Source organism: Pholis gunnellus (assembly GCF_910591455.1).
Source record: "Pholis gunnellus genome assembly, chromosome: 8".
NCBI lineage: Eukaryota > Metazoa > Chordata > Actinopteri > Perciformes > Pholidae > Pholis > Pholis gunnellus.
Genome location: NC_136534.1, coordinates 22,081,319 through 22,101,177, shown reverse-complemented (window position 1 = coordinate 22,101,177; position 19,859 = coordinate 22,081,319). Strand labels below are relative to the sequence as shown.

General features: G+C 43.6%; 2 protein-coding genes across 2 annotated transcripts; both read right to left on the bottom strand.

The window, feature by feature from the left end:
- Nucleotides 1-2,684: 2,684 nt before the first annotated feature.
- On the bottom strand, nucleotides 2,685-6,006 carry rnf183 (ring finger protein 183). The gene is made up of 2 exons (XM_079165224.1): nucleotides 5,867-6,006; nucleotides 2,685-5,176 (listed from the first exon to the last, which is right to left on the bottom strand). The coding sequence occupies exon 2, from the start codon at nucleotides 5,116-5,118 to the stop codon at nucleotides 4,192-4,194; it is 927 nt and encodes a 308-aa protein (XP_079021350.1). The 5' UTR covers nucleotides 5,119-5,176; nucleotides 5,867-6,006; the 3' UTR covers nucleotides 2,685-4,191.
- A 928-nt stretch (nucleotides 6,007-6,934) lies between these two features.
- Nucleotides 6,935-18,838, bottom strand: dhx16 (DEAH (Asp-Glu-Ala-His) box polypeptide 16). Its single transcript, XM_079164339.1, has 21 exons — nucleotides 18,628-18,838; nucleotides 17,695-17,897; nucleotides 17,323-17,558; nucleotides 17,016-17,193; nucleotides 16,857-16,913; nucleotides 16,449-16,703; nucleotides 16,105-16,338; nucleotides 15,638-15,829; nucleotides 15,352-15,462; nucleotides 15,003-15,118; nucleotides 14,490-14,700; nucleotides 14,115-14,213; nucleotides 13,477-13,629; nucleotides 12,905-13,045; nucleotides 12,544-12,706; nucleotides 12,326-12,444; nucleotides 11,559-11,626; nucleotides 10,675-10,837; nucleotides 9,852-10,013; nucleotides 7,964-8,137; nucleotides 6,935-7,676 (listed from the first exon to the last, which is right to left on the bottom strand). Exons 2-21 carry the CDS (start codon nucleotides 17,890-17,892, stop codon nucleotides 7,548-7,550), a joined length of 3,159 nt encoding a protein of 1,052 aa, XP_079020465.1. The 5' UTR covers nucleotides 17,893-17,897; nucleotides 18,628-18,838; the 3' UTR covers nucleotides 6,935-7,547.
- Nucleotides 18,839-19,859: the final 1,021 nt, after the last annotated feature.

Genomic DNA, 19,859 nt, shown 5'->3' with positions numbered 1-19,859 from the left:
TCTGCAGAGCTAATTAGTAAACAGCAGCGTCTGATGTGTTTGGAAACATTCATTGTCTGCTTTCACCCACTGCGGCTTCACAATATGGTAATGAGAAGTGCGTGTAATATGCATCGGTCTCAAGGGGAAAAAAAGGCAATTTTTTGTTCAATGGAGAAATATTTATTTTCTTCTACCTGATGACAAGCAAAAAAACAGAATATGACAGTTAAAAAACACCGTACAGATAGTGTAAAATAAAATAAAAATATATATGTATATAAATATATTTATACATATACATCATTTTGAAAAAAACTATCTGTAGTGTTTTTTAACTGTTATATTCTGCTTTTTGCTATATATATACTGTATATTACTGTATTTGTAGGGTGTATCCAGTGGTGAAAAGTGAACTTAGTAACTTCAAGTACTCAACTGACATGAAGAATACTGATTTTATTTTGTACAAATAGCACTTATAACAATGCGTCATATTTCATATATTTGAAATACTCAAGTATAGTGCCACCAAACTGTACTGTTTAGCACAGTACTTGAATGTTAAATGTACTTGCATTCCACCGCTGCTAATAAAATAAGATAAAATATAATACAAATATCATGACAGGCAGATAATGAGTAGGCCTACTTAGAAGATTTTGAATGCAACACATTTCTTCATTGTTGTACTGCTACTTTTACCAATGTAAAAGTTCTGACTACTTATACCCTGCTTATAAGTTCTATAAGTGGAAAGAAAACGAGTTCATCTTTCAGTAATTCCTCCACATTTATACAGTTTTTACTTAAACTGGATTTGAATATGTATGTCTTGTAAGATGTTTCACTTTTACTCCATTCCATGTTTGTAAAATAAGTTGTTGTGCAAATCGTACAGGCTTAACAATAAATGTAGGCCACATGCCATTATTTTAATTGTCCACAGGAGACCTATAATACTTTAAGTAAAATGTACAATGCATGTGTTTCATGTTTCTCAGGTATTTATTGTTCCAGTATTGCTTACTTTTCCTCGAAGAAATAGAAATGCTCTAAAAACAACCTGTTGTTTTCTCAGTTCACTGGGTTGAAGTCCAAATGTGCTTTGTGCATTGTGAAAGCCCAGTAAAAGTCAGTAAATATGGATAGATCACGGTGTGTGATTGTTGGTGCTGCAGCCTTGGACTCTCAGTCAGGTCTGTCCTCCGGGATCATTTGTCCAGAGCCTGAGTTTTCCTTGGAGCAGGTGAGGTTAGTGGGATTGTGGGTTTGTCCATTTTCCTGAAAGAGGACGTGTAAAAAAAAATATATATATATATATAAATATAGTAACACAGTAACATAAATGTTTAGTTCTCATTTTTAAGGTACCACATTAAGTCTCATCACGCTCACCTGCAGGGCTTTGTCTCTGGTCTGATGCTGTAGAGCGTCACGAGGGCTGCTGGACCTCCACAACACCGCCAGCTTCAAACACATCAATTCTGACACCAGAGCAGCCAAAGACAAGCAGGTGCTCACGATAGACGGTATTTGTCCTGCACGCTCCAGCAAACATGGGGACGTTATGGACACTTTCAAAACTGGGAATTCACCGGTGTTCTCACCAAATACTATTTTACAGATAGCATATGTCTCGTATTTTATCTTTTGTTTAGTTTGAGAGCATTTCTCTATTCGAGGCAGGCTAGATGTCGGTCTGCGCGTCAGCTGACGCGCCAGCGCGTTTTGGACACCGTGCACAGCTGAGTGCGTGTCCCGTGCGGATTGCGAAAGTGTTGGGTGACATAATTTATTAGTGTCCCTGGAATCTTTTCCTCCCGACGTTTTGCCATCTACACTCGGCGACTTATACGCCACAGTCAGCCTTCTTCCCACCAGAACACGGTCTCCTTGCAGAAAAGCCTCCCACAGTGACGCCTGGGTTGACCGGGTGCGCTCAGCTGGCGAGCCGCCGGTCAGCGCGAGGCTGTACGCCGAGGTGGAGGGCCGCTTGGTCGGCGGATTCCTGGTCAAAATATTCCCCTGACACCGTAGAACAGCCGTCAAGGCAGAGGCGGAGGGAGTGGAAGCCATGTTGGTCGATAATATCCACAACAGACTTCTATTTCAGGACTGTCTCCGTTAAGTGTTCTAAAGTTCCACCTCTATCCAAGCTGTCACATAACGTATAGGACTAAAGGTAAATTTGCGTAAGGAGTGGATTAGAGGAGGGGTGGGGGGGATCCTTTCTGCTCTAGTGCACCCGACCATATTTGCCTCGATAGTCCTGGAAGGGGGCTCAGGTGGGTGTGTCTTTAGCAATGGTGGGGGAAGCACCCAGTAAAAGTCCTGCATGTGCAGAAGTATCAGCAAAAGGTGCAACACAACTTATTTTCTAGACTGATCACAGTGGTGGTTGTAATTACATGAACTTTACTGTGCTTTACTGTGTTTCGAGATACTTGTAGACCTACTTGAGTATTTCAATTTCTCCTATATACATTGTACCTCCACTATATTTCAGAAGGAATCGTGTACTTTTTTTCCTTCACATTTACTGATAACTTTTCCCATTTTACATTTGGTACTTTTTTGGCTTGTAACCCATAATACAAAAATAGCAACGTCTATTATGTTACTTAGCAGTTCCATATAAGTTGGTTTCATTTAGGCAACAAAAATAAGAAAATATAATACCAATACAACACAACTTTATCGAGCATCATTTTCATTTTTCCCCTTCTTTTTAGAACACAAATCATTTCACAACCTTTTTTTGTACATACGGTTAAAACAAGCTGCAGCTTGACAAGCTACAACAAAAAACGTTGCTTATTCATTGATGCTTCAATGTTAATAATAAAAGGATAGCTCAGTCACAAAGGCCATTTTTTCTGCAGAATGAGTACTTCTAATTTTGATACTATTACAAATGCAGGATTTCTAATTGTCATGGAGTATTTTACATTAATGTACATTACTGATAAAGGATCTGAACACTTCTTGGCTGATAATCATCCTCAGCTTTTTATGTAAAGTCTTAATCTGCAAAGTAACTACTAAATACTGCAATAAGCACATTACTTTTCCATACATACCGATCCAACATTTATCCTGTTATTTTTAACTTGGCTTTAAGTTTAAAGGTGGCCACTCAGATGTCGCACATAAGATAAAAGGCTGCTGGAAAGTCTTAACATATGACTGAACTTATTTTCTCTTATTGTTATTCCTGCAGTTTGTCATGGTCTTTCATGTGTTACCCTCCCACATGTTTTGACCATCCCACACCAATGAGTTGGATGGCATATTACCAGCGATTGGCTCACTGTCAAAACTGCAAACAGCCGCCCTTTAGTAGCTCAGTAAAATGCTAAACGTATGCTGTCAAACAGGTTTGTCAGGCAAACAACAGAGAGGAGAGGCTGGGTAAAAATTCAGAATTCAAGCCCCCCTGTTCACCGGTTTATTTACACCACCAGAGGATATCAGGTGTCTAAAGAGGACATGCAGGTTCCCTGAAAGGCTATTTGCAAAAAAATCTGTTTTCACTAAATAGAGGACAAGTGTCAGGAGAATGGACAGGAAGTCCCCACTATACTTTACACACTTTTTTTTATCATGTGTTTTGGAAATACGGCGCAATGACCTTTCAAATTATAGAAAAATGCTTTATTTAATGATACAATGGGAAATTAAAAAAAACCCATTGAGAAAATACGTATTTACAAATATATAAATCATCTTTGGCTATGTACAAGGAGTTGGTCTATAGAAACCCTGAACTGATGGAAATCAGCCTGATGCACTCAAAAGACACACAAGTCCTTTCATCACAGAGTTTAGGGCATTTCATCATTTACAGCTGATTAATCATTGTGGACAGTTCCTTTACACGTATACAGTATTTCTGGCTTTCACAGTAACGACAAACATGTTCAGGAAAGAGCAAAAAAACAACAACAAGCAACCATACAGGTTTGCTGTGGTTTACTGCCCATATGTGCAACTTCGAGCCTGTGTGTCCTCTGTCGAAAAAATGTGGCCGCCCTTCCTTCATTTATTCACTGCATGAGAACCGGACGGAATGTGTCCCTATGCTGAGCCAAGAGCACACCAAGAGCACACAAGGAGGCAAAAGGATCACTGAAAATCACAACAACTTTTGTGTGATACCTCTACAGCCTGTCCTTCCCTGTCCCTGTCCCTGTCCCCCCTTTCCGGTTTCTAGCCCCCGGAGTCTGGGGGACGGTTGGACGTTTGGTTCCCCCCTTGACCAGGCCTGCGCAAATTCGGTACAATCACAAAGGCCAGAATCCCCCCTAGCATGAGCGCCACAGTGATGGTGATGACCGTCGCCACCACGACGTAGTAGCACTGGTCCGAGCGGAAAAGCCTGCGCAGGCGACCTCTGACCCTGCTCGGAGGCCTGCCTACGTCCACCACAGTGGCTGGGGCTACTCCCTGCTCCAGTGCACTCAAGCGGAGGTCACCCCCCGATGTCACCGGAGCATCCTGGCTCTTTTTAGGCGGGATGAGAGACTTGGTCGGGCTAGTGGGAGGGGGGTTCTTCAGGAGCAGTTTGCCCTTGCTGCGCTTGAATCGGATGGACAGAGCCCTCTGCATGTCTGGTGGGAGCTTGCCTATGATGTCCTGGTTGTTGCCCAGGCGGGGCAGGTCCCGGCCGTGGGGGAGCTCGGTCATCTCGCGGCACACCGGGCAGCACAGCGTCTTGAGCTCGGGAGAGGTCACGTTGATGCGAGCGAGGCACTCCAGGCAGAAGGTGTGACCGCACGCCAGCAGCTTCGGGGTCCTGAAGATGTTATCGTAGGTGCAGAAACACACAGCGCACTCGGTTTCCTCCACATCATCCTCAGGGGGCTTCACCTTCCTCCTGGCGCTCTCTCCCTCTTTCCTGTCCCGTCGACGGGCCTCCTCACTCCTCCCCCGCTGCCTCCTCTCTCCCTGGTGCCGGTCTCGTTCTCTCCCCCTGCCCCTTTCCGCCCTCTCCGAGTTGGTGCTCCTCGATCTCCTCACTTTCGCAGGCTTCTCCTTCTTGCTGTTCCTCTCTTTCTGGCCGAGCTTGGGTTTGACGTTGGGGGCCTGTCTGGCTCCGTGGCCGTCAGGCCTGCGTCCCTCCCTGTCATCGCTCATGTTGGTGGGATGATGTTAGAGGTAGACTGGAATCAGATGCACGGTTCCCCTACAGGAGCTGAGGAAGTTTAAAGCTTTGATAAGTTTACTGGCTCACAAAAACCAGCAGAGCAGGAAACAGACTGCAGGAATGCACCTGCACAACCTGCATTGCTGTTTCACGATGATGAAGCAATAATGCCTTATCACTTGCTATCTAACATCTATTGTATTAAAATGCTATCTGTTGAATTTATTTTATTTATTCTACACGCATGTGGTGCTTTTGCCTTGATAATGTGTGGCTGTATTTGTTTAACAGGCTTTCCTGCTCAGAATCATCAGCAAACACTAGAACTGACGAACTGGAAGTTCTTCACATGAGTAAATAGATCCTGTGGTCTTAGAGGGTTGAAACTTGTGATTTAAAACTACTCCAAAGGACACTATCGGGTCACACAGTTTCATTGTTTTGAAATGTCGACCATCCATCATACCCATCTAACTCACAAAGTCAGTCATTAACTCAAACGTTTTTACCCGCCAGGAGACACACAGTCAACATTTTAGCAGCTGATTTCCTTCAAATTGTGGAAAATGCATTTTGACACTTGCAACAAGTTCAAGTTTAGTTGCAAGTTTCTGTTTATTATTATTATTATTATGGAGTTCAAATAAGTTTGCCGGCAAAGAGAAGAAGCAGAGAAAAACTTTTTTTTTTGACAAAGAACAGGAAAGTAAATTATTAGACTTGTACACACACACTGACCTGCTGAGGTAGATGAATATCGGATCACGTCGTCAAGAGATGACCTCACAAGTAGAATAATCCTTTTGTGTACCAGTGCAGTAGAAACATGCGCCAAACTTCATTACGGAAAGAAAAGCAGCTTAAAGCTTCACTCTGGAAGTCTTTGCAGTCTCTGTCTCATATCTTGTTTTCTAATTGTAACACAGCGCTGCCTCCTCTGAACCCTCCTCCTCGTTGCCTCTTCCTCCTCCCCTTTTCTCTTCTCTGGTCAGACCAGTCGGACCTGCTCAGGTGAGCTAGGTTTTTTTTTAAATTGTGTCTGTGTGTTGTATTTGTAGAAAATCAGGTATCTGATGTGTGTCCACACATAGCAGAACACACATTAGAGGCCGCTCTGTGACTACAGCTGCATGCTCTTATTGGTTGATTACATTTGAGAATCTAACTCGTATAGCTGTTTAATGTCAGATATTAGTGGCAGTGACTGTTGGGGAAATTCCACCGTCGCTGCATGCACCAGGTGCTATCAACACTGCAGGTATGAGCGCCTCATACCTGTCATAGCTGCACCGCTCTCTCCACACTTTGTGGGTTTACCTCACAAACAAGACCAGCAGCGTAACTTAGACTGTCATCACAGTCCCAGTTACACCCTTCCCCATCAAAACCACAGACTTAATTTAATCTATGTTAAGGCCAGAACTGATTGGAATATTAACAGCATAAGAAGTTTTGTTTGCTTTGTCAAACAGCTCGTATTTTGCATTGACTTACAAGTTGACAATTAGCAAACTGATATTCCACATTTTTTTTTTTTTTTTTTTTTTTAAATAGTTAAAAATGAGTTAAAGATGTCACATCTGTATCTTTGGATGCTTTGATATTGATTTTGTAAAACGTCTCTCAAAAACACACGCAGTCCTGTTGTTGCACAGCCAGCATGACAAGAGGAGGACAGTTGCGTCTAGTTGAACAATAGCAGTGAACTTCCTGATGCAATTATAACAAGAAAGAAACCGGAGTTGAAAGGTAGTAAACAATAGACTAATAGCTGAGCTGCAAACCAGCTCACAAAACAAAGTGGTTGTAAAAACTTTATTGCTGTAGAAAAGAAATGAAAACAAAACACGTTACGGAGCCTCACACAAGAGTGAAACTCGTTATTTAGGAATTAGTCTTTTCAGCTTCGTCGGTAATTTGCGCCCTTCAACAGTGTGCTGGTTTCACAAATACACAATTGGACTCAACAAAGAGCCCGGTGGTCGTTAAAAAGCACCTGGAAAACAAAGCTACCGTCTCGTCCTTCAATGAGCTGTGGGACCCACCCAGAGAGTCTCAGATCAGGAAACTCAGATTCAAGTGGATTCATGTTTCTTTGTTGTGGCCCAGCTGACAGAGCCGGTTTATGATTAACCCAGCGAGTCACTTTGTGACCCGCTTCCCACTGGACCCGTCCCCTCTGCTCCACGTGTCCGTGTTCAGGCTACTTTGTGCAGCCCAAAATGTGGTCCAAAATGCCATCTCAAGCTACAACTGAAGACAAATGTAGCTGCAACCACAATTCCACACTTTTCTTCTTTATTGTTTTATAAAAATCAAAGTCATTGTATTTACTCTGACCCTGCCCTGAGAGGGGAGAGGCGTGTGCCCCCTGCACTGTTTATCTTCACCTTCTGTCCCCCGAGCCTCGGCCCTCTCTTTAGCCCAGCTCCTCTTTAGCTTTTCCCTGCTTGCGGGGCATCTTCTTGCTGCTGCTGTCCTCCAGCTCTTTGCTCTTGTAGTAGTGAGGAGCCACCTCAAGCAGCCAGCCGCTGTCTATCTCAATCACCTGTGTGCAGAGAGAGGGGGAAAGAGAGAGATTAATCTATGTGTGGGGATATAAAGAGCCAGTTAAATATTGTCCAGGAACACTTCCTTTTTAATATCCTGTGTCATACCCACAGGATACTATTCTGTGGAAGTTTTCTGTGTCACTATGTCATTTACATTTCAAACAACAGCTCTTTCTGTGTGTCATGTTTGTCTTCCACATCAGCTGATAAGCTTATGAAAATGTGCAAATATTTGCGTGAGATTTTTGGCGAGTATTTAAAAGCAAACAGTACGACGTCAGACCTGTCTCATGAACTCCTTGGTGGTGAAGACCAGCTCGTGGTAGATGAGCCAGCGCGGCTGCTCCTCGAACAGACAGCTGTTGGGGTGGACGTAGACCGTCTGCTGGTGCTTCACCGTCTTGTAGCCGCCTTTGCTCAGTCGCGCCGTGTGGTAGAAATATCCCGCCGTCACCGCCTGGGACAGGGACAAGAGAGGGGTTCATTAACATTGATCGTAATGTCAGGGTCTGAGTTTTGAGGTATAACTTGTCCTTTAACAATGAAAGAGGAATCGCACAAAGGATAAGATGCTGTGACTTGCTTGTTGTCTATTAAGTAGCGCATATTGTCGTAGCGGGTGTGGCAAGTAAGTGCTGCATCACTCAAACGCGTCATAAAATCATTGGAATTCTCTTCTTCATTTATGATGCTAGAGGCACATTCTAGAACCTTCAACAACTAACTTAAGTTAGATAGTTTTTGTCTTCAGTTCAGCAGCAAGAGCTTTGATTATTACTTTTACTTCATCAGGGCTTTCCCTAAGAAATGAACACAACACAGAGCCGCTGATCCAAGTCCAGCTGTTCAATATCGGACCCTAAACTTAACTGTAACTCAAAGCTGAAATCCAGCTGCTGAATAACCACCAACGCCGATAATTCACTATTCTGACAAAATACACAAAAAAGTGATTCATGAGTTTTGAACTGAAGGTGAGCTTCGTGTGGGATTTGCTCACAGCTACTTTCCAAACGCAACATTCAGACCTGCTTCTCCAACCGTGTTTTCACAGACGCACACAAACTGTTCACACCAGCTGGAATCTAGGCCAGGTGATGTTGGGTGCGTGTGAAAATGAAAACCGGCTGACTGACATCTGTCGTACACTAGTCGTGCAGGTGGGAGTCATTTTGCCTTAAAATAGAACAAACATTTTCAAATGACTCATTCACTTTCGTTGTGTTTGCATGTAAGCATGGAGACGTCAGTGACGCCTGGCTTACAACAAGGAGCACACACGACGCCACTAAATGGATAAAACTCAAAGACTAATACATGTTTAAAAAAAGTCTCATCAAACTAAAATGACACATTTTCCTTAGATATTAGCTCTATATTTGTTTAATTATTTATCAACCTTTATTTAAATATAACAAAATAAGTTACAGGATTGCTTTTGCCTATTTGGCTGCAGGACATTCGACACAGCATGTGATGAAAGAAGGTGTAAACCGACTATTAAAACAAACGCCCTTTCTTATCTTATTAAGTGGCTTAGGGGTGTGTTCACAACACACGGACCCTGATACGAGAAGGCTGATCACACAGCCTCTGTTCGCTGACTGTTCGTTGTACTTTTAATTTGAAGAACGAGATAATTTTTTGAAATCTCAGTATCTTGATAAAACTCTCTTGTGCCAGGAAGCATCCACCCGCTTAGTTTTGTTGAGCAAAAACTCGCTGTATCTGAGGGTGACCTTTCACCTCCTTATGGACACATACAGGATTAAATTCAACGTGAAGGTACAACAGGATACTCCAAAGTATGATCATGCTGACGGTTAAAGCTAACGTAAACAGCGTGCGGTCTTCTGAGCATTATTAGTCGGGTCCCTGGGTCAGGTTTCAAACTCTTGTCACTCATTGAGCCTGAGGTGGAGTCAACAACAAAAAATAAGCAAATATTGACAAGCGGTGTTCGAGGCACCATCTTCACTATGTTTTTGAGTTTTTGAGTCGCTCTTGCGTGCCACAGGTTGAACTCTTCAGTGCTTTTATATCTGCTTTTCACCATTGTCGTAGTTACAACTTCCTCCCTTTGACAAGTTACAGCCCAACTCAACTCTGCCTGCATCTGCATAACAGGGAACTGTGGTAAAACTCAGAGGGCCTTTCTCTGTCTCACTGACCTTGCGAATGGGCAAGCTGTCTCCCTGGGAGCTCACCACCTCCACCTCAATGCGATCCATCAGACCCTCCAGCTGGTCCCTGACATCCCGGGCTCTTCTCATGGAGCGGAACTGGATGAAGTTCTCGTAGCACCACTGCGTGGAGTAGCCGCTCTCCAACCACTGCGGGAGAAAGACACCGTGAGCGGCTGTTAGCACAACACCTGCGCTCTGGGCTAAAACAGCGGTTCCCCCCAAGGGGTTGCAGGATAAATCTGAGGGATCGAGAGATGTACAACAGCAGACAAAGCAGAAAAACATAGTTCTGCTCCATAAAAAGTTGTGCATTGTCTTTTCTCTAATCTCTGTTTCAGCCATGCTAAGGATGGCCGGTCAACCACTTTGGTCCAGACTGAAATATCTCAACGACTATTGGATGGATTGAGATTTTGTACACACATTCATGTTCCCCTGAGGATGAATCCTAATGACTTTGGTGATCCCGGGACTTTTCCTCTCGCGCCGCCAGCAGGTTACCATTTGTGGTTTTGAGTGAAATGTCCCGATAACTATTGGATGGATTGTCATGAAAGCCAAAAAGGTTTGATAACTGTAAATTGTAACAGTTGCTTTCAGATGCAAATCTTGAGCACTAACGCAATTCCTAGTGCTCAATAAATGCCAACACTAACTAAGATTTATGTAGAGCTGAAAGACAACCTCACTGACAGTTATGCATTATAAGCTTTATACGGACAGGATTTATAGCAGGTTGATTGGATTGCATTAGATTAAATGGATTGGTAAGTGTTATTGAGCTCTAAATGCTGTCAGCAGCTGGTACCTGTGTGTAGACGTTGAGCAGCACCAGGTGGTCTCCTCCCGGCACCACAAAGTTCATTCTGGCGTTGTCGGCGTGAACCACTTTGTCTTTGGGCCGGTAGAAAATAGAGTTGTTTACTGACAGCATGGCGGCTATCGTCAACACTTCCTCTGAACACTTGTACCTGGGAAAGGGAAGGAAAACATAAACAGAAGTATATAAACATGCAGAGGGGAATAAAGAGAAAGCAGAGAAAGCAACAACAGTAATCCTCCACCCCTTACAACACAATCTTCCTAATCTGCATTCACTCAATAAATTGGGAATTTCTCTCAGGCCAAGAGTCAGCATTTTCTTTATGTGCGTCATCCTTATTCAGCAACTCACTAGTTTCCTTTATATCATTCAACAAACATGTCACAAAGTTAACAATACAAAGGGCAGTAAAAACTAAATCAGACTAATATCATTAATGCATGCAGCTCACACACACTGGACGAGTTCCTTCTTCAAAAGCACTGAACTGGGTCAAAATAAAGAGGAAGTATAGCGGGCCAAATCTGAGCTCATCCTCTATTTCACAATAAGTATGCAGCTTTGGTTTACTCCAGATCTCATGTCATGTCTAACCTTATGAATACATTATGAATATTCTCCTGCGTGAAGAATTGATCCTCAAACTCATATTTACAACAAATATAAGTCAGATTGAGCTCTTTATATCATTTAAATATTATTTTGACTTGTCCGTTATTGTTTATATACATCCTCATCTATAACCTGTCAATACAAACCTCATTGAAAAAGTGTGAGCACAAAGCCTGGAAGAGTTTGGTCTATGTAGGAAAACCCAATGTCTGGAATTGATTAAATGCATCTGATACTTCATCAGACTGGAGACTTACTGTTCAGAGGCCAGGACCATCTTGCTCAGCATGGGGTCCACCGGGAGCTCAGCCATCCTGCGACCCAGCTGAACCCCGACAAACAAGAACAAACAGTTGAAGACATTTGACTTCAGTCATTCATTAAATAAACAAGAACCTGCAGCAGTGCGGTAGTGACCAATGATGCAGTCATCCACACTCTCTGAAAAACATCCTCACATCCTTGATAATCACTGATAAACAACAAGACGAGCGTGGAAATAAAAGCTTGAAGTAGTGAGTGAGTCATCTCATGTATCAGCACTTTTCGTCAAGGAAGTGACTCTTGAATGCTGCCAGTAAGCAGCGTCAGCAGCCTCGAGTGTGTACAAAACGCCACGCTAACACACAGACGGACATTGTGACGATGGACATGGATTATGCGTGTCAAAGCAAAGAATATAGCATAGTTTCCTGTGAAGTTCAGAATGTAAAATATGTTTGTTCTGTTTGCTTATGATCCTGTTGATTTGACTGGATCAACAGCATGGAGTGGGGGGGGAACAATTAACACACTGCTTGTTGTAACTGGTTATTAGGACAATAATTGTGGGAACTGGAATGATTTTTGGAGGAGGTCTATACCAGTTTTTTGTTTGTGGACCCACTTTTCAATCATGACAAACTATTGCGACCCAATTCACAATTTCACCCCTTTCCCACTGTTTTCACCTTTCCATTTGCTACACAGTTATTATAAAGATGTCAGCTATAGCTGATAATAAGTGTAGGCCCTGGGTTTGTACCTTGGTGAGCTCTCCCAGGTGGTTGAGTGCTCCCAGGGCGTAGAGCTGCTCCAGCGCTAACACCAGAGTCTCATGAGGAGGAGGGTCCATGAAGTCAAAGTGAATGAGGTCATTGATGCCTACAAGCAAAAAGTATTAGCTTATTAGACACCCACAGCCTCTAAATAACACCACGCCATCATCTTATTAGTCATTATATGAGCCCCTCCTCTCCTCACCTAAACTCTTCAGCAGCAGGACTACATTCCCCAAGTTGGTCCTCTGAATCTCGGGCACCGTCGATTCCTCCATCTCGTGTTTAAAGGCCCAGGCTGTGTAAAGCCTGAAACATTTCCCAGCAGCCACTCTGCCAGCACGGCCTGCCCTCTGGTTGGCCGAAGCCTGAGAGAGAAACAGAAAAGGAGGAGGCAAAACGTTTAGAAACCAATACAGAGGCGGACAATGCAGACATGCAACGCAACACTTGGACGAAAGCCCTCATACGATACACAATATCACAACTTGTAGCCTGAGTGAATGAAAACATGTGCGTTCACTACACTACACCTTCCCGCTCCAACAAGAACAGAGAGCAGTTACCCGTGAGCAGGGCGTAACGATGAGTGACTCCATGCCGGTGCGGGCGTTGTAGCTCTTCTGTTTGCAGAAGCCTGGGTCAATGACGTAGATGATGCCATCTATGGTCAGCGAGGTTTCTGCTATGTTGGTAGCCACCACCACCTTTGATTGACAGGGAGAGAACACACAGTGCCGCGAGATTAAGTGAGTAAGCGACGCTCAAACCAACTAGGAGGAAGATTAAAGACAGCTGTGTAACAACGGGAACAAAGACGTGACGAAAACATCAAGACAAGACTCATCTGTCGAACTCTAAGTCTCCATACCAAAACAAGTCTTTGTACTACAGCGTCCTCTATTGGTGAATAACAGCATTGACATTTAATCTGATTTAAGACACAACCGATACTTAGCTATTGTCTTCATTTAGGTCTCCCAAAGAAACAAACTTGCTGCCAAAGTCTACTGAGCATTTTATCTGCCAAGGTGAAATATTAATCCTGCAGTGACCTATCACATCCAGAGGAACCATTGTATTAGGAAACAATAACAGTTCCCCACGTATTCTGCACAGGAAGGGGCCATCGTCTCACCTTACGGGCTCCCAGCGGAGTGGGGTTGAAGATCTTCGCCTGCATGTCCGACGGCAGGTTGGCGTAGATGGGAAGGACCAGCAGCTCTGCTATCTTAGAGCCGAGCCGCCTGCATCGCTCCTGGAGCAGCTCGCAGCACGTTTCGATCTCCTCCTACAAGAAGCACAAGAGGGTTAAGAGTCGACTGACACACTAAGAAAAATAAGAAGAATCTAGCCTTCGTAGCAACATCCCTTCCTCCCACACTCGCTTTCACACTTGTAGATCTTTTCATTCTTTACCGACACTGATGCGTTTATGTTCTCTGGCTTCACAAAGAACTCATGAGAAGACGTTACCTCATTTTATCTGCTAACATACATGTGTAAAAAACAAAATCAATATGGCCTGCACCCTCACAATATCATACAGATGTTGGTCCCCGAGGTAGGAACAGAAAAGAACGGGGAAAAAAGGTTTTCTTTAAGCTAAGCAATTGTGAGGGAAATTATTTTGTTCAAAATCAACAAAACCTATGCAGAAAATGCACACAACATGAGGAGGAGGAGACCCCCAATCTCCCATTGTAACCGGGTCCAAAACATTGACTCTCTTGCCCAGACTCTTGAAGAAGCCCATGCTCGATATGTAAACTCTACCTGTCCAGTGAGGAAGACCAGTACGTCTCCGATGGGCTGGGTGACGTGGATCTGTAGCACCGACACCACGCAGGCTTCCAGGTAGTCTGCCTCTGGAGCCTTGAGAACACAACATAGAGATGCGTGCATCAACAGGACAGTTTGGTTTTTGGGAGCAGTCGTTCTTTATTTCTCTTCAAATGTACAAATGTCCATAAATGAGAAAACAAAAGAAATTGTTTAGGAGTAATGTTTTAGCCAGGAAAAAAAGACGGCAATTTTTCATTCAGTGTTTTTATATCCCTGTTTCTTTTCCATCTAACAGCAATTAATCACCAAATATTTAAAAAGAAATGAAATAACTACTAGATTAAGCATTGAAAGAATAGTTCCTACTTTAGTGTAGAAGATATCGACGGGGAACCTCCTGCCGGGGATCCTGAAGACGGGCGCGTCGTCAAAGAAGCGGGAGAAGCGCTCGGTGTCCAGAGTGGCGCTGGCCACCAGCACCTTCAGGTCTGACCTGAACCGGGCGATGTCCTTAATCAGACCAAACAGGATGTCTGTGTGCAGCGTTCGCTCATGGGCTTCATCTATGAGGACCACACTTTGGGGAAGAGAGAGAGAGAGACAGAGATTGTGAGGAGAGGGCAGGATTGAGCATGACTCGTACAGCGATACCGACAGATGTTCAATAAACATGCACGGACATAATCACTAGAAATGTGAGAAAGGACGGAGAGGAACTGTGGGAAGTTTAAGGGCAGAAAAAGACGTGAGTAAAATCAGGCAGTGGAAGGTTAGAGATAATAAAGTAAATGCAGTGCCCGATGATTCAGAGACACTTAAGTTAAATGTGATGAGGAATATTTTCTGAACAGTGACGAATGATTCCCTTCTTTGCATTACCTGTAGCTGGCCAGGTCGGGCTCGGTGAGAAACTCTCGGAGCAGCATGCCGTCCGTCATGTACTTGAGCACTGTTCTCTCTGACGTGCAGTCCTCAAAACGAATACTGTAACCCACCTGCATGAAGCAGTGAAGGAAATGTGAAAACATTGATTCAGGAAACAGTCAATAATACTCTGACATGAACAAAGCATGCTGGAAAATATTACACAGCAGTTCACAAATATGTGATTTATGGTGTCATACAGATCTAACATTGCATCCCTTTGACCCATCTAGAATTATTATTAAACTATTATTGAAGTGTGTGACAGAGAAATGGGATCGGCGTGACTATGTTCCAAGCTCACCTCATTCCCGAGCTTGACGCCCATTTCCTGTGCCACTCTGGACGCCACTGACATGGCGGCCACTCTGCGGGGCTGTGTACATCCGATCTTCATGCCTCCGTTTGTGTAGCCCTGAGAGAGGAACAATAGGTTGATGGGTGGAATCATAACTGACTTTTTAATCTGTACTTTTCCTCATTAGTATGCAGTAATGCTGACTTGTAGTCTTTCAGTGGACTTTAGTTATGTATGCTGGTCATCTATAATGCCAGTATATGATGATGTTGTTGTTGGATCCTGCACTCACGTCTTCCAGGAGGTACTGAGGGATCTGAGTGGTCTTTCCGGAGCCCGTCTCCCCCTCAATGACGAGAATCTGGTGCTCGCTGATGGCAGCTAGCAGGTCCTCTCTGTAGGGGAAGATGGGCAGGCTGCGACGGACCTCCTGCATGGACTGTTTCTTCAGCTCCGCCTGGGACAGAGCCAGGGCCTCCTGATCCTGAACACAACAGGGTCACAAGAACGGGTTCACTTTGGACCGACGTACAGGATTTTACCACTAGGTGTCGCCCTTGACTCAGCAACCGCTCCCATGTGGACCATACTGACACTGAGAGGGAACATGAATGAGAGTGTAGCGACTCCTGCAGTGTTAACTGTGCTGCCTGTGGTCCGGCACAATACTGTAATACCACGCACTTCTGGGCAAAACCTGAAGCCCACATTACCCACAATGCAACTCAAACGACTCAGACGGTATCAAATGAACCCTACCTGCTCCGACCTAGTTCCCTTCATGGTCATGGCAGTGCTGACAAATTCGATCATCTCCTCCTCCTCCAGGATCAGCTGGTACCTATCCTGCTCCTGCCTCATCCCTTGCTCTCGCTCCCTCTTGGCGCCGAAGCTGAGGGAGGCCGTCTTCAGCCTCTCCTCCTCCCAGCGGCCTTGCTCTCCTCCCAGCTCCATGGGACTTTCCTCCAGCTCCAGGTCCCTCTGGGGCACCTCCTGGTCAGCGGGGAGAGGGAGGGAAAAAGGTGACCAATGGAACCAATGCACGCTTGAGTAGGGGACTGTTTCTGCACATTGTGTCAGTAGGTGACCTCCCTCGTTCCTACCTTGTTTCTCTTCTCTTCTGGCATGTAGTATCTGTTCTTCCTCTCCTCATGTTCCTTGACACCGGCCTTTTTGTAATCTTTAGCCAGGTCTCGCAGGGTGCGTTTGTAGTCCAACTCCTTTTGCTCCCTCTCTGTCAGCTCCTCTTTATGGAAAAGGTACTCGTCGTCATTGATCTCTGCCTCCAGGTCCTCCATCTTCTCCGACTCTCTCTTCTTTAGATAATCCCAGCGAGAGCGCTTCCGCAACTCCGGCAACTACAGAAGGAAAGAGGACGACAAAGGTTCAGAAACTTCAGCACATAGTTTGAATTCTGGTAACATCATATTCTAACTCCCAGGAGTGCAGCAATTAAGAAGTATTCACGTGATAGCGACAAAATACGAAGATGAAGTAGAAAACTGGTCTACCATGTTCTTCTGGTCGTCTTCAGCCATCTTCAGCCTCTTCTGAGCTTCCTCATAAGCCTGGAGAGAAAAATAACACAACGAAGGTGTTTACCTGCATGGCATTGTGGGTCGTCTTTGAAAAAGATGCATGAGCTGTATTGTAATTCCCTCTTCTCCTACCTTTTTGTCCGTCCTCTCTGTTATGTTACGGGTCTTGTCTTTGTCTTTCAGCTTCACTCGCTCAGCAAACGCATCTCTCTCTTCGATGTCCTGCTGTCGCTCTCTCTCCTCCTTCTCCCACTCTTCCTCTTCCTCTTCTTTCTTGGGAGAGTTGGGGTCCCCCTGGCCTGAATTACCCCTGATATTGGAAAAGAAAATGCATCAAACTGCAGCTTCTCTACAAGATTTAAAATAGATTTACTTTTATATTAGCTTAAAAGGCAAAATAAACAAGCAAAATGAAATCAGCATTTAATATCTGGATTACCTTTTAGCTGCTTCGTCCTCACTAGACGACTCACTCTCTTTCTTCTTTCTGATGTGCTTCCTCCTGTTTCCTCTGTCTTTGTCCTTTTTCTTCTTCCCTTTGTCCGTTTCCCTCACAGCTTCTACATCACTGTCGCTGTCCTCCAGTAACGTGTAAGTCCGATTCCTCTTGTCCATTTCAATGGCTTCCCGTTCCATCGCCCGGGCGGGTTTCTCAACAACCTGCTTGCGAGGAATCTGTAACACGTGCAGCGGTAAAAGATTGTTAGAGGTTTAATTCCCACCGTACTGAAAATGCAAGCAACTACCGTACTGATAAATGATTTTAAAATTCATATTTATAAATAAATATAGGAATGACGATAGAATATACCTTGTCAAAGAGCTCTTGCGCAAACGCAACCACACTCGGGTCGATGTCAATCGTGCCCGTTTGCTCGAGACGATCCACAAAGTCTTGAGAACTCGAGGCTTTCCGCGCAGTGCCGATCATGAATTGAGACACATATCTGTCACTCAACCCGAGGATGTCATGGAGGCGGTCATTCACCCACTGCTCTAGATTGGCCATGGTGCCTGATGAGGGAGCACAACACAAAGACATGGTTATCCACAATCCAGGCGAAGGTGTAAGAAGCTGCCGGCTATACCCAAACACCCAAAGGTCATTTATTTACCATAACCTGTTCCCAGTCCGAAATAAACAACCCAGCAAGGGTTTAATGCCCGTACATTGCAATACTTAGACCATATATAAATATATAACAGACACATAACTATTTCATGCATGGTGAATTACAAACTGGATCCATTGTATTGAGTCTGAAATCGGATAAGACTGAGTACACTAACAGTTGCACTGTTGCACTACATGTACCACACCAAGCCTGTGCAGACAGTGTATAGTACCACTCGGTGATAATAGACTACATTATGTCCTTCCAATTTACATACAGGAGGTTGGTGGGATATTAGAAACACCTCCCAATATAATGCAGTCCAGTACAACACATCACTATAATTGAACGAACACCATCAGAAAACGTATTACAGGCATCATCAAAGTAGACGTTATGGCAGAATACTTTTACTCCACTACATTTATTTAATAACTTAAAAAATGATAAAATGAGCTCAACTGGTAGCGGCTGCAACATTAAACACTGAACACACGAAAGCATCAAGAATTGTAATCAATAACATTATTATTCTGAAATTGCCCATTTGGCTTTATGAGTAACGTTACTTTTAAGTACTTTAAGACTATTTCTGCCAATGCTGACATACTTTTACTGAAGTAACTTACGTTGTTGTTGTGGCAGAAGTAGCAGGCTGTTAGCTAGCTAACTCCGCTAACTCCAGCTACTAAAGAACCGTTAGCTTCACTTGTAGCTCACGAGCTTCCGGTCAGGACACTTAATCGATACATCCCTCCATTGCCATGTATAAACATATATTTGTAGATTTTTCCAAATAAAACACAACATAAATACAATTATCAACACATGTTTTGCTAACTTAGCTCAACGCACGCTGAGGTCGGAAGCGGAAACACGTCATGTAAAAATGCTGGGTGAACAGAGAACCTCCCGCGCTTACTGCCCCCATGCGGCCGATTGAAAAACAACAACAGAGCGGTATTTGATCATTTTAAGGGTTGACACTAGTGAACAGGCTAAATAACGAAAATATGCCACAATTAGTTTTTGCATTTTGTATTAATTCATTGAAATTGTATATTGAAAGTACAAATGAGGCTTTATCGTTTTGAATATGTGCCTACTGCCCAATATGTATACATTTATTATATGCTCTTCACAGCATATTGGACACAAAGTGCATTAGAGGACTAAATAGCTGTCTTCATTTTATTTGCCATGTATTGGAAAATGAGAAAACGTAACGTAACGTAATAATGACGCGAATTACAGGAAGTAACTGCAAAGATTATTTGTGGTAGGGTTGTTGTAAGTACATTAAAGGCTAAACGTGCTAAAGTTATCATCTACATTTTGTGCAGTAAAAAGTACAATATTTGCCTCAGAGTAGAGGAGTAGAAGAAAATGTAAATACTAAAGTAAAGTAGGCTACAAGTACCTCAACATTGTACTTGAGTATTGTAGTGACCCCGTTGCTTACAATACAATCACGGTTGCTGATTGTTTGTTTAGACGCATGCCATAAAGTCCAGTTTCCAATATAGGCATTCTATTTCTCACACAAACTGAGGACAACCACGTTCTCTGTCATAATCCATTTCCTCTACATAGACAAAATAAATCATAACATCTACATTCATTAAATATCAAAAACAGTTTGCTCCTGCTTACTCAGCAACACCTGTCTCAAGTGACCCTGCATTCACCTGTGATCCAATTGACAGCGGCTCTGCTCCCAAGAGGTGGGAGGTTGTGCGTGCAAAACAAAACAATAACAAAATGGCTCTTACAATGGTACTTGAGTGAATGTAGGCAAAAATGGTGCTGCAGATATTGGTAAAATGGCCTAATTAAAAAATAATAATATCAATAATCATAA

Bases quoted from the DNA above. Each gene is read 5' to 3' on its own strand.
- rnf183 (XM_079165224.1), bottom strand. From the start codon at position 5,118: ATGAGCGATGACAGGGAGGGACGCAGGCCTGACGGCCACGGAGCCAGA.
- dhx16 (XM_079164339.1), bottom strand. From the start codon at position 17,892: ATGGCCAATCTAGAGCAGTGGGTGAATGACCGCCTCCATGACATCCTC. The intron at 17,559-17,694 runs GTATATTCTATC...CACGTGTTACAG, and splicing joins CGCAAGAGCTCTTTGACAAG to ATTCCTCGCAAGCAGGTTGT. The intron at 15,119-15,351 runs GTGAGCTTGGAA...TGCTTCATGCAG, and splicing joins GCGTCAAGCTCGGGAATGAG to GTGGGTTACAGTATTCGTTT.